The sequence below is a fragment of the Antedon bifida genome, chromosome 5, assembly GCF_963402885.1.
Source record: "Antedon bifida chromosome 5, ecAntBifi1.1, whole genome shotgun sequence".
NCBI classification, from domain to species: domain Eukaryota; kingdom Metazoa; phylum Echinodermata; class Crinoidea; order Comatulida; family Antedonidae; genus Antedon; species Antedon bifida.
In genome coordinates, this window is record NC_136230.1 from 778,232 (window position 1) to 792,637 (window position 14,406).

General features: G+C 33.7%; 2 protein-coding genes across 3 annotated transcripts; both read right to left on the reverse strand.

Annotated features, from left to right (window-relative positions):
• Positions 1 to 40: 40 nt before the first annotated feature.
• Positions 41 to 10,385, reverse strand: LOC144842994 (low-density lipoprotein receptor-related protein 2-like). Its single transcript, XM_078699629.1, has 15 exons — positions 10,233 to 10,385; positions 8,996 to 9,446; positions 7,712 to 7,855; positions 7,030 to 7,159; positions 6,431 to 6,593; positions 6,177 to 6,290; positions 5,539 to 5,796; positions 4,949 to 5,099; positions 4,720 to 4,854; positions 4,185 to 4,299; positions 3,673 to 3,832; positions 2,829 to 2,906; positions 2,597 to 2,620; positions 2,238 to 2,337; positions 41 to 1,708 (listed from the first exon to the last, which is right to left on the reverse strand). The coding sequence occupies exons 1-15, from the start codon at positions 10,300 to 10,302 to the stop codon at positions 1,249 to 1,251; spliced, it is 2,553 nt and encodes an 850-aa protein (XP_078555755.1). The 5' UTR covers positions 10,303 to 10,385; the 3' UTR covers positions 41 to 1,248.
• Positions 10,386 to 10,639: 254 nt separating this feature from the next.
• On the reverse strand, positions 10,640 to 14,321 carry LOC144842305 (ribonuclease P protein subunit p38-like). Of its 2 annotated transcripts, XM_078698738.1 has the most exons (5): positions 14,161 to 14,321; positions 13,136 to 13,186; positions 12,714 to 12,836; positions 12,011 to 12,230; positions 10,640 to 11,670 (listed from the first exon to the last, which is right to left on the reverse strand). In XM_078698738.1, exons 1-5 carry the CDS (start codon positions 14,223 to 14,225, stop codon positions 11,230 to 11,232), a joined length of 900 nt encoding a protein of 299 aa, XP_078554864.1. In that variant the 5' UTR covers positions 14,226 to 14,321; the 3' UTR covers positions 10,640 to 11,229. The 2 variants fall into 2 exon arrangements, with proteins under 2 accessions (XP_078554864.1, XP_078554865.1); XM_078698739.1 differs by lacking the exons at positions 12,714 to 12,836; positions 13,136 to 13,186 and having other exon boundaries at positions 14,161 to 14,320.
• Positions 14,322 to 14,406: the final 85 nt, after the last annotated feature.

Consider the following 14,406-nt stretch of genomic DNA (forward strand, 5'->3'; position numbering starts at 1 on the left):
TTTAAAAAATTTTGCCTGAATAAAAGAAGCAACGACTAAATTTCACATTTCATTGTTTTTATTTATTTGGCAAGAATACGTCATATTATCTAAACAAGCATTTTTAAATATTAATATTGGTGCGTCTAACAATAACACTGTGGCTGGAAATATTTCATAATGGTATACAATATTTATTAAAACTATTTTCACAGTAGATAATAATTTACAACAATGAATAAAAAAAGTAAAACAAGAAAACACTGAAAATAAAAACAGAAACCGTAATACAAAGCCCAATCACATAATGAATGACGGATCACAGGAATGATTGCGTGTGATTTTGATTACAGTACCTATGGTTGCCATGCTTGGAGGGCAACAGGAAGTGAAATGTCCAAACTTAGCACAACATACAAAACCTTCCTAAGAAGAATGCTAGTGAATGGCTTTCAAAGAGTCTGCCCACCAAACCATGTAGACATATCCTCAGATGAAGAAAGAGATGAAAACTATATAGACTGGCGTTACGTAATTGATAATGACGATCTCTACAAAATTACTGGCTGTCAACCGCTAGAAGAATATGTCTACAAGCAACAATTCAACTGGATCGGACATGTAATTAGAAAAGAAAATGAAGATCCTACAAAAATTCTTACTTTTCACACAACCCAAAGTAAACGAAGAGGTCGGAAGATACCATCAATACTTGATAGAGTTGTACAACAAAGTCAACTTACTAAATGCAACTTCATTAGAGCCTGCTTCAATAGAAATTTATAATTCCCAGCAATGTTTTAACTGTATATATGAACTGTTTATAAGTTGTTTTGAGACTGTGTAATTTGGTAGTAGTCACTCTCATACTGTAGGCCTACATTTAAAAGTAACACATCCAAATGCCAACTTTAAGTCAATGGCTACCAGATGTCTCTGTGAGACGGTTATTTGAACCAGTACCAGTACCAGTACCTCCACCGTACAATAACTTCCTTTTTTATACATACTTGTTTGTAGGTTACAAAATTCTATAAAATGCATGATTAAATGCAATATCTATCAGAATAAATTATGAATAATATATAACTTTATTATTTATAACAAAGAAACATAATACAACAGCACTGTTCATTCAAAACACCAGATAAAACTTCAGTTTGGAATAAATAGGACCGTATATAATATAACATTGCGCGTAGCAGACGACAGAACAATGCGACAAACGCACGCGAGTATGCTGCGTGTTTGGACGAAATTAATGATAAACTAATAACGGAAATTTGGTCGTAGGTCAAGATATTCTGTGTCGTAAGGAGTGTAAGATGGCGGTGGAGGATTATTTTCCCACAGACCTGGGTGCTGGTGGTGCTGCTGCTGCTGCTGCTGTTGCTGCTGTTGTTGTTGTTGTTGTCGTTGGTGTCGTTTTGGTCGTCGTTTTTGTTTTCGTTGTTGTTGTTGTTGTTGTTGTTGAGGTGGTGGTTTCGTTACATAGAAAGCGGTATCGTCCTGGAGGTGAACTTGATGTTGAGGAGGAGGCATCGCTTTCAGATATGGTGACTCTGTTGCAGCTGCGGCTGCGCCGATGCTTGATTCGTACGTCGGTGGTGGTTTTAACATGTCACCTAATGATTCGTATATATGATTTGGATCTCCACCGTTCAATTGTGCAATGCCAGTCTCGTATTGATTTGGAGTGACAACATTGTTAGAAACTATTGGTTTTGTTCTGAAAGAACAAATACAACAAGCAAAGAAAATAATTATTATTTATAGTGACGATTGTTTTAATGGGGTAAAAAATAACTTGGTGAACGATCGTACGTTTTGAAAGTACTATTTAAATACATGGACAGAGGTTCCTACTCTAGGACGCAACGTAAGAACGACGCCCCAACGCAAGCGAATTGACCAATAACAAGTGTCAGTACGAATAATTCATCGCTGTTGATTGGTCTAAGCTAAGCGTTGCGACTTAAGCTCTGTCTGCATTATCAATTCATGTGACAAACAAATATGATGTGCCCATACATGGACGTGATGATGTCATATCACTACCATAATTAAGCATATCACTACCATTATTTGGGTACATCACACTTTTTTGTCACATAAAGTTTGATAGTGTAGACAGAGATTTACGTCCTTCCGTCGCGTTTTAGTGAGAACCAAGTTTTTGTCTAACCAGTGAAATTTCACTCTTCCCTTGTCTAGTACGTAAAATGGCGACGGTAATACAAAGTGACGTCACATCTTACCTTTTCATTCCACAACAACAGAAAAGAATAACAATAAACACCATTAATAAAACTAATACAGATCCACCAGCGGCAATTACGATGATAAGAAAATCAATTCCTAAACAAAAGAAAAAAATGACCAGTTTTTATATGTTCTTATTTAATTGTTGTTACTAGTAGGTCTCGTCCGGGACTATTGTGTAATTAACCGATAGGCTTTCTAGAATAAAAACGTTTATTTAAAAAGTAAACTTTTCTATCGTCATGATTTTACAAATACGGCCTGCGATTATTCTTCGTTGATTGGTCAGTTATAGTATGAAATAGGAGGTGTTTTCGTTTATATGCGATTTACATTGTATGTTTTCTTTACTTACCAGATTCCTCAGTTGGTTCCAATTCTGTTAATAAAATAATATTCTATTATCATTATATCACGTTTTTAGTTGTTGAAAGTTGCTAAAATAATGTTTTAATTCGATCTATGTTGTTTCATATTTAAGGATTTAAATGTAAAAAAATGTGATTAAAGGCGTGAGACAGAGACATGGATTAAGAAAAACAGGATCCTTTTTATTTCCGATATTCATTCCTCCATGAAAAACTTACCTTTTTGGTTGGTCGATGCTGCCGCAGCAGAATAGAACGTAGTCATAGAATCAGTGGTAGGACCGATCGTAGTAGGAACTATAAAATGCAACAGAGTGCGAGAGTGTAATTATTAAATAAATAGTTGATAATGTCGGATTATCTTCAAATATCGGAATTAACTGATGAGAGACTAAGCTCAGCGTTCACACAGTAAGCGCATCGCAATAACTTACTTGACCAATCACCACGTTACCATGGAATATCCGAAATGTCGCTTGTGATTGGTCAACTCACTTGCGTTGCGTGTACGCGTCCTTGCGTTGCGTCCAAATGTGGTGAACAAAGATTACGTGAAAATTATATGAATTATATATATTGGTGTTTTTTATATCTTTAATAGTCTGTATAAAAAGGTTACACGCAATCTGACCATTAGCCACAAGTTGTAACGTTGCTATATTGTTTTCTTTTAAAGATGTATTGTCCCCCAAAAACGTAAAAAATGAAGATTAATTTAATCAGACTTTGAATATGTTATTTTGTAGTTTTAATAAAGTTAATCACTTCCGTAGAAAAAAAACGTAAAAAAATAATGTTTTCACTTATAAAATGACAAAATAAATGGTTAAATTCAACCAAAAACCCATTAGCTGGCAGCCAATTTGACCATTTTTTGCTTTAAATTACATTTTTTTAAGGTAAACACATTTTTGTTCGATCCAATTTTTGGTCAAAGTGGATAATTATCATTAAAATGGCATATTCAACAAAAAAATTGTTACGAATTATTTTTTCAGGGGGACAATACATCTTTAAATAAAAGTATATAACCAAACAAATAGAAAATACATTAATTAATTACCAACAATAGGTTGAGAAGATTCATCAAATATGTCGATAGCAGAAACAGAGTAGTTGAGCTTCAAATAACCTTCGTGATCGCCAGTCTCCTTGTAAAGCGCTTCAACAATCCCCTTTTCCTTTCCTTCGACAAAACGTGACCCAGCTAACACTATGAAATCCTAAAATACAAGCAATCTTAATCAAATCAAACGGATATAATAAATATAAAAAATATAACTAGCTGCACTACATATACTGAACAGTTTATTGTAAAAAAACATAATTATGATTATATACTGATTAAGATAAAGATAGTGATACTATACATCATAACATAAGCGTTGAGAAAAATATTAATAATCAAACATTTGTATTGCGCCAATTAAAAAAGAATAATCAAAGACACATTGTATACTGAAGTTTGCTGTAGTTCGTTTAAAAAAGAAGATGCATCGAAAGACTTAGATACGAACAGGAACAGATAGCAATTATTTGCACGAGTAGGAGTATGGAATGTCGACTTGATTTTACCTGGTAAATTGTGATGTCTGATGCCGGATTCATACTTCTACCAACGGCTGTCTGTCCAGTACCGTCATAATTAACAGAATAAACAAGAGTGTCATCTTTGCCCGCAATGTAAATTCTATAAAACAATATGAAACGTAAACAATCACACTGGTTTTTAAAAATATCAATCAAAATTTTGATACGGTAACTAATAATGTGTTTTTTACATATTACGAGACCTTTTAAATAATGCGATTAAATCAATTAGCAGTACTGTCTAAACTACTTAAATAAATATAAACATAAACTTATATCCTAATAATTCGTCAGATTTAAATTCAACTATAAGCAAATGTGACGAAAAAACCCCAATATTAAACACAAAAAGGATATTGCACAACTTATAATAACGCACCTATTATAATATCATCCAATAGCCCTTGCGTTGCGTCAAAAGTTGACCAATCACAAGCGATTGATTAATCAGTCACGTTTGATTGGTCAACGCGCTTGCGTTGCGTCTCAGCTCTATGGGAACCAAGCCTTAGAGTGTTACCTTTCATGATCGTGATCTAAAGCTATTCCAGAAGGTTGTTGTAGAGTGGTCAGCACAAGAATGTCTCGATTTGTACTATCTAAATCACACCTTGAGAGTTGGGCAGGAGATGTCTCTTCTGTCCAAAATATAAACCTAACAAAAACAAACAGAATGGTGTAGAAATACATAACACTTTATACCCCTCCTTCTCTCATATTATATAAAAAATGAAATTATTATCTGTTACCCTGCGTTTGGATCCACTGCTATAGCCGTTGGTTTATTGACGTCATAAAAGAGCACCTTATATTTTTCGGAAAGATATGAATGCTTCACCAAAATATTTTGTTGATAATCAACCCAGTATACTTCATCGGATACCCAATCAACCGCCATACCTGTAAAATAGCATTTAATTATTAAGATGTTAAGAAAAACCAAACTTGTGCGTGTCCTAGAAATCTGGTCCGAAAAGGTGGACGCAGTACGTCTTTTTAAATACCCCTTTGTACCCCTTTGATTTAATTAAGTTTAACCGTGATCAGCTTTCATTTAATTACAGGTGCCGACTTCGCTACTCTAATGATCTCACCCGACTTTTCGTTCCACGATCTAATCGAAATCTGGTGACAATGCTTTTTCTGTCACTGCTTCACGGATATGTAACGCGCTTCCTATCGATTTAAGAGGAGCGAATTCGTCCCCTCAATTTAAATGTCAAATCAAAACTGTTCTTTTAAATTAACAATACTAGTATTGTTAGGCGCTCTGTTCTTTGTAGGGCGCCATATAAAAACTTACATAGGTGGATATATAGAATAAACACAAATAGAATACCGTCAACATGACCGATTCCTGAACGAATCGAAGCAACAAAGTTCCCTTCTTGCAATCTTACAACATTGATAGACTCCTCATCAGCGAAAAATAACAGATTAGCACGTATATCAACAGTTAATGCCGTGGCTGTTGCAAGTAAAAGATCACTTGTGTATTGTTGTTTATCCTCTGAGTCAAAATGTAGAAGAGAGGGTATGAATCGGGACAGAACATTTGTACCTATTACATAGAATGGAGGTTGAAGAATGGTATCGTCTGAAAAGAGAAGATATTTGAAATTACTTTAAGTTGAAGAGTTGTTGTACGCTCTCCATAATTGAAGTTGACAGTAATTCTGCTCTAAAGGTTGATTTCAACGCAACGCAAGAACGTAGGTTGTAATTAAGTAAGTAATTTAACCAATCACGACAAGATAGGTCATCCGAACTTTCGCTTGTGATTGGTCACTTTCGTTGTGCCTCACGCCGTTGCATTGAGTCCAAGTACATTGTAGTCTTCTGCTGCTGTTTATACAGTTATAATTAAACTTTACCTTCCTCTACTCTACGCGCGCGTATAAATGTCGTTAATTTTAATTTTAATTTAAACTTACATTACTCGTTAAATAATTTAGATTGTCTCAAACTCTAACCTACCGATTAAACACGTTCCGTCTGCAAGCAACTCGTAGTTAGTTTTACAGACACACTCGTGGTTGCCATCTGGTGCCGATACGCAAGCATGACTACAAGTGTGGGTCACACAAGGTACTAAAATGAATTAACACCAATTATAAAGATATTAGACTCTCTGCGAACAATTTGAAATACAATCTGAATACTATAAACATAGAATAATATTACAATTTGAGGTGGTACAAAATTAACCACACAAAAATAATTTTGCTTACATTTTTCTGGTATAGGTTGAACACTAGTACCTGCCACAAACACATCGAATACTTCAACTTCGTTAGCAAATTGCTGTTGAAATACCTGATTATTCGACGCAGTTTTGTCATAGCAGCGGATATAGGTTTCTAAAGATTCTACTAAAATCACATATATGTAGTTCTTAAAGGAAGAGAAGAAAACAGAAAAGGTAAAACATTATGAATGTTTGAGGATATAAAGAGACAATTTCAATAAAGTGACGAGTGATGACGACTGGACAAATAATTTAGGATAAGAAATGGAGAAAATGGTAAATATTAACAGTATCGGCCTATATTGGACTGTATTCTCACATTTACACAGTGTAATAGAAGGAGAGATAAGACTTGGGTAGTGAGAAAACAACTTAAAGTCAGTTTAATATTAAAATGTAACACGTGAAAAATTGTAAAAGGTAGAGATCCACTTACTTCGACAACTTTAATACTCAGTATAAAAGTGTAAGAGAGAATATGAACTTACTTCGTCAACTGTGATACTCTAAGGTATACATGCTATTACGTAATAAATACAAAGGAAATATCAGAAGGAGAGTGTAAGAGAGAAATTCACTTACTTCGTCAACTGTGATACTCTTAAATTCACCATGTGGTAAAGACACAGAAACCTCTACTCGCCTCCCACTTCCATCAAGATCAGCGGATTCTATTTTATTTTCAACGTTGCTGATATCAATCCAATAAATTCTATAACCAAATTGGAAAATGTAAATCAAATAGCAAAAAAAGAAAGAATCTAAACAGTTTCCAATTCAAGACATTTTATTCGTCCACTTTAAAATGCAAATTCGTTTTTGGCATAATTAAGACAATAAAAGAACAAAGAAAATTACATCAAATTGCAAAAAGCAATGTTAAAATACTCTTTATATGAATATCGAGTCGGAAATAATAATCGGATAAGCTAAATTTAGTTTAAATCTGGTACAAAGTTAACTTCATCAACTCTTAGTTTCTCACTGTTTTTCTACAGTTTCGGATAGGGCTACCTGGATGCTGTCATTTTGATTTTGATTACATGATTAAAGAAACAAGCCTCAGTAAACTATGATATTTTTCTGCTGTTTGCCGAAGTTTGTCATCTGGTTTATACTAGCAAACTTGTCCTGCCAAATCAAAGAGTTTATTTAAGTTCGCAAAGTTTGCCTGACTGGCTTCATGTTAGTGATAACATTACAACCTGTTGAATTAAATCTCAAACAATTCCAGTTCAGTTCAACTGAAGGAGAAGCGACATACCTGTTAGTTGTGACATCAACAGTAATAGATTTTGGTTCATTCAAATTTGCTGAAATAAGTGTTGTTCGGCTTTTTCCTGACATTGATGATCGCTCGATTTTTGATGGATATAGATTATTTCCAATTTCAGTCCAAAATAGATACCTTTAAGAAAAAGAATATTGCTATTTTAAATATAAAGGAGTTTGAATAACTTTTATTGATCTACTGTAACTACAAATTAAAATCTAATACTTTTTATAATTTATTACCCACTCAATTAAATATTAAATGCATGAGCCATAACATGAAACCCGCCTAGAAGTGGTCTAAATGTCTTTCAAGCGGACAATTCCGACTTATAACAGTAAAATATCCAGAATATTTCCAGAATATTTCAATCTATTTTAAATGACACAAGCCACCCTCTTTAAACTTAATTTCCAAAGTTGTCGCTTTCGGACACCGACCTCTCGCACCAACCGGTGCTTTCTCTCCTTCAAAGTCATTCAACTTTTTAATAACAATTTTAAACGTAATGATGATTTGCAATAAGTTTATAGTTAAATTCGTACTCATGTTTCATGGCGTTCTCTTCCTGTTTTGTAATTTGTTACCTTTTGTATTGTTACATATTTTTATATATTTGTAAAACAAGCAATACATTTCCGAAAGGATTAATAAAAGATAATTTGATTTGAATTTGATTTTATTTAAAAATTAATTTATTTAGGCAGTTTGGAGTTCAATTCCTGTACACTTAATAACATTGAATACTATTTATCGAACAATGCTTATTATGTTATGGTTAGTTGATCGTCCAATAACCCAGCAAATTGTGCAACTAAAATGTTTTGTTCATGAAATGCACTATTTAATGGTTGGCTAATTCTGTCAATGGATCTGCTTAAGTTTCAGGACTTACTAGGTTATTTCCCTTATTTTTCTTACGTACGTAAACAATGATAGGCACCAACCACGAATGGTATTCGTTGGCGCCCAATGGAAAGACAATAACATAAAAGATTGTATTTATAGAACCAATTTAATGTATATTATACAGTTGATGGGCTTGAGTGAGTATGTATTACCTTTAAAATATCTTGTTCCCACTTGGACGCAACACAATGACGTAAGCGCGCACCACAAGTAATTTGACCAATCGCGACCTCAAGATTCACCCGGACTGTCGCTTCTGATTGATCGAATTGCTTTGCGCCTTGTCATTGCATTGCGTCCAAGTGGGAACCAACCAATAATAATGCTTCAAAATACTGAGTCAAAATCATAAGGAACAATTCTTACCCTTTAAGAGGATGACATGCTATGCCAGAAGGCCTCTCAAGTCCGGTATCAGCAATCAATATTTCTGCACTTCCAAAATCATAACCTGTCATTTTGATCCAATTGTACCCCTCATCAACCCAGTACACATTTTTCGCCAACCAGTCAATTGCTAAACCGTCCACTCTACCTGATGTACCACTTTCAATGGTGTGTGCAAAACCACCGATGAGATCATCACTTAAGTAAATCCTATGGTACTCGGTATCATGGAAGGTGACATTCCCTGTACTATAATCGGCAGCTAACACGTTCCAATTGTAGATAAATGACAAGTAGGCTGCAGAGTGGTTGTTCGCAAAGTCAGTCTTAGAGATGTTTTGATTAACAGGAATCCAACCAATGTACGCTACTGCATACTTGTTTTCATACAATGCCATGTACAAAGTGTTGTTTCCACTATCTTGTTCATCTGTTATAGGTAAAATAGGAATGTATCAGTTTCAGTACGTCCCTTCCCTCATCATTTTGAATCCGCATTGGCCCTAATTTAGCTGCTGTTGATTTATAAATTGTCATATTTATTTAAACGAACATTTAATTTCTCATGTAAATTATATGAGCGCGGAGGTAATGGTGTCTGAGCATATTTTAAATGTTTGGTATATCAGCCTATAGCATAGCTTCTCACATAAAACTTTAAATAAAAACAAATTCAACTTCCTTAGTTTTCTGTAAACCAAGGAAGAGTAAATTGTATTTATGTCTTTGTTTATGAATGTACGGTGTGTATAATGTAAATGGTATCCAAACTAAGATCACCCGGATTGATATTGTGTGTAAATAAATTTTAAAACAGAATCTCTGGTAAAACCAATTGAAGAAATACAGATTAACATAATAAATAAAAAAAAAGAAATTAAAACAAACGAAATTAAAGATGTGGGGGGAAATACATCTATATACAAATAAATATCTAAAAATAATGAGATTGAAGTCATAGTTTTGATCGTTTCTAGATTGTCAGGAATGATCTCTCATTATACTGGGTATTATAGTGTCAATCTTATTGGAGTTACTTTCAATCATACCCGACTCTAACCTCCTTCATGTTTCGTAAAGTAATAGTAAATATAAATAATCTTCGCGGCCCTACAACACACTTGGTATACGAAGCACTAGGTAGGCCTATAAATTATTGTCCTACAATACAAAATTACATAATGTACAGTGTACTAATACAAATTGGCTTACTTACACGTAACTGGAATACATGATGATAATATTAACGTACAGAGCGCTGCGTAAATGACGCGTACACGCGGCATCTTGCGATGTCAGCCTTGGTGTTTAATTCGAGGAAATAAATATATTCTTTTTATTACGTTTCAGAAATGGTGACAATTCTATCTGTGCGACACTGAAAGTCATTCAACCGCGATGAACAAAGAATTAAACAACATAGAACAACAACAAAGAATTCCAAGATTTAATTGTAACATGGGGATCTTCACAACCAATAGGTACCAGTGCATATAGTGTACGGTGTCATTCTTTGCTTTCATACACAGGGTCCTTAGTAACAATAACGATAACACGTACCATCAACCATGGAGATATTATAGTTTACTATAATATCTCTATGAATCAAGAAAGATATATATATATATTTTTATTTATTTAATCACACTCTTTTTTTAATTACAAGACCAGCCAATTCTGGCTTATGAGTGAATACATATATAAAATAACAATTAAAATAGACACGGATAAAAACATCAAACAAAATAACAACTTTAAGCAGTCTTACAACACCAAACCTCAAAATCTTTTTTTTAAATGTTTCCCGAGTAGGAGGGGGAAAAGAAAAAAATATACTGTATATGTAAATAGATATGTTTAAAATTACTTGTTACAAACAATGATGGAGTGACGCAAGATATGTCTGTTACATGAGTAGGCTTACTATACAGGAAAAGCTATGTTTAACAACTCTGACGTCATTGGACCAAATGCGCATTTGAAAAGAAAATTTCACGATGTTCTCTGGTTTTATTTGATCCCAAAGTAAGCAGTGAGCACGATGTGATAATTGCTAAAGACTACTTCGTGAAATATCTTTTGTTTGGGCAAAAGTGAATAACATTATACAAAATGAGCAATTCAAAGTTTGATTTTATTCATCTTTATTTTTCCTGTTTTGGGGAACAAAAAACAAATACTTAACTATAACATAAATTTTGATTTAAACAGATTCAAGATTTTGACTTATTTCCTTTCTTTTTCTTTCTTCTTTTAGATTTTAATTCTTTTGGAAGAACTTTAACTTTATCAATGTTGACTTCTACATAATATTGTGCTTTTGAATAAGAAGGTTTGCTTTGTTGAGTGTCCGACAAGGAACCCTGCTCAAGTGCTCTTTTCACTCCTACGTCTTTCCGTTCTTGTGTATCAACATTATCTTCAGTTTTAAGTTTTTTTTTCTCTGGTTCCTGTACATCTTTCAAATCTTCAGCCGATTTTTTTGTATTTGTAGAATTTTCTTCTTGTTCTCTGGCAATGTTTCTTGGATGACTTCTCTTAAGATTTTCTAAATTAACCTTGTTTTCTTGAAGCCATGGTAAATTTAAACAAGGTGTTTTCTTTATAATCAATTCCACCAGACCGTCAAACACGCTCTCTTCTCCATTTGTTTTCTGAAATGTTAATGAACATTCTTAATGTTATAGATGTTTAATATAATAGCGCATAAAATTTACTGATGCATGGGCAGAAAAAAAAAATAAACTAGATTCAATTTATTTTTACAATTGTATTATATAATGGGTAAGTGGCATAAATTAGACAACAAAACAGTGAATGTACATCTAGGATATATATTTCGTGAAAACTGGTAAATTGTGGGAATCCCAAAAGGGTGATACCAATCACATCACAGTGCCAATTCTTCATCATAAATAAGAATTGATTTACAATATAAACACTTAATTTTCTTTTCCTCTGGAAAATGTGTATGCAATGTTATTCAGAACGGACCTTAAAGCCGATAGCCATAACAGTCTTAAGATTGAGCAACGGTGCAAGAACCTCACTCAGTTTGAAGAGACACAAAGCTGGCGTTTCTCGTGTTGCGCTTAATGCGTACAAATGGTTCGTCATGTGACTCGGCTTGGTTGAACGACAGAGCACTACGCAACGAAGTAGTCCTCTTTCAAGTGCTCTTGTAACTTCATTGATACCAATAAAAACGTGTGACCTGTAAAAATGGGTACATACCAATCAGATATATTTAAATAGTATACAGAAGAGTATTACAGTTATGAATGTTGTCAATTAAAAAACTATTTGAATGAATTTAATTGAAATATTTTAATACAACTGAATGTAAGTTGTAACGGTCCACTCGTAAAACTGCCGTTTTCTACATCTAGGAATGATTGTAGCACTAAAGCTCTGTCTACACTATCAAACTAGCTTGACAAAAAAGTGTGATGGGCCCAAATATGGTAGTCTAGTGATATACCCAAATATGTTATTGATGTGCCCAAATATGGAAGTGATATACCCAAATATGGTAGTGACATCATCATGTCCATATATGGGCACATCACATTTTTTTGTCACATGAAGTTTGAAAAAAAAAATTAGTCAATTACCAATATATTCTGGGATTTCATTTTTTATCAATACATCTAATATAATTCATAACAAATGGCTTTTAATTAAGCCCAACTTGTACCTTAATCCTCTATCTTTTTTATTCACATTATCTCCTCCTGCAGTTATTGATGTATCACTTTTACATGCTTTTCGAATCCTTGATTTTACTTTTCCAAGTTGTTCCTTTAAAGGTTCAAATGTTCTAAAAACAATTATTATATAATTATAATAATAACTTTTTTATTTATTTATTTATTTCAACAATATTTTATGAGGGTGGTCCATCCAGCATCAGCTGATCATTAGGGACCCTCAAACAATACAAACAGTAAATACAAAATAAACTATAAAAACACAAAATTAAGAAAGATATAAAAAATTAATAAATTTGTCATTTCAACCAATAGAAAAATAGAATTCTACCTAGAAGTTAGAACCCACTTCGAACTTTAAAAAACATGATTTATATCAAATTGTCACTTTTTGATTTGTTTATTTTACCTTTGAAGTGCATTCAGTATTTCTGGTGTATCTCCTTTACCCAACGAAGGCCTAAAACAGCAATATTAAAAATAAAATAATAAATTATTGACTTCAATTTTTATTTTAAAGACCCCTTCCCTGCAATTTTGGACGTTTTTTGGAAAATAATACATATATATCACTTTAAAAACATTAAACCATGTCAATCCTTGTCTTAAATGTACGTTTTATGGTAAATTATGATAAAAAGTGAGAAAAAATGCACTACCTAAGTAGCTCGCGGCGATCGACCTCTCGTGGACGGTCTTAGGCCTAGCCTAGCTAGGCTTAGTTTTGTAGGCCTAGCTGGTAAACATCGGTAACGTACAAACATCGTACGCTAGCTATATACCTAACCTGACGTTGTATAGTTGCTGCATTAATTGTCTTTCTATTTTTGCCAGACTCCGTTGATACAAATTGGGGAAAACCCGGTATTTTCGCTGAAAAGTCTTCCATTTGTTTTGGCCTCACGATCGATCGAAAAGTGGGCGAATTACAGGTGAAAAACAAAAATATCAATCCGCGCGCAATGCATTTTGGGATTTATAGCGGGCCGCTATAATTATTAGAATCGACTTATTTTTCACATTTTTAACCGTTTAAAGACGAAAAAACTTATCGCAATAGGACCATATAGTATTATTTTTACATTAAATATAGTTTGTGATCTTAAATTAGATCTAAAAAACGCAGGGAAGGGGGCTTTAATAGCCTAGCCTAGGCCTACACGGAATACTGTATAAAAAACAAAGGAAAGATGATATAATTATAATTATATAACATAGCTCGTTATATCGGCGAACGGCCCTCCATACTATTAGCTAATTTACATCATACGAAGTCAAGCAGTGCAGCCAGGCGACCGAAATGCATAACACCACGACCGATGTAAAACGCGACCGAAATGATCGGTTGCCTAGCCGGGCCAATCTGGGCCGGCTTATATGCTGCTAGAAAGATAGGCCTAACCTATACTGTAAGCTAAAATTATGCATAATTACCATTCCGTAGAGTAGGGTGTACACAACGTACTTTTAACCGCTACTATTTGTGTATCATCTATCATGATAATGACAGTATATTTATAGGCTTATTCACCTAGGCCTAATAAAATACACACGTTTTTATACTGACTCTCTCACACACGTCACAGCACAGTACAGAAGATAAGCCAAAGCAGAGGTAAACTTGAGTACTATTTTTTGCTGAGCACAATGATCCGTTCTTTGTCATCCTCGTACATTACT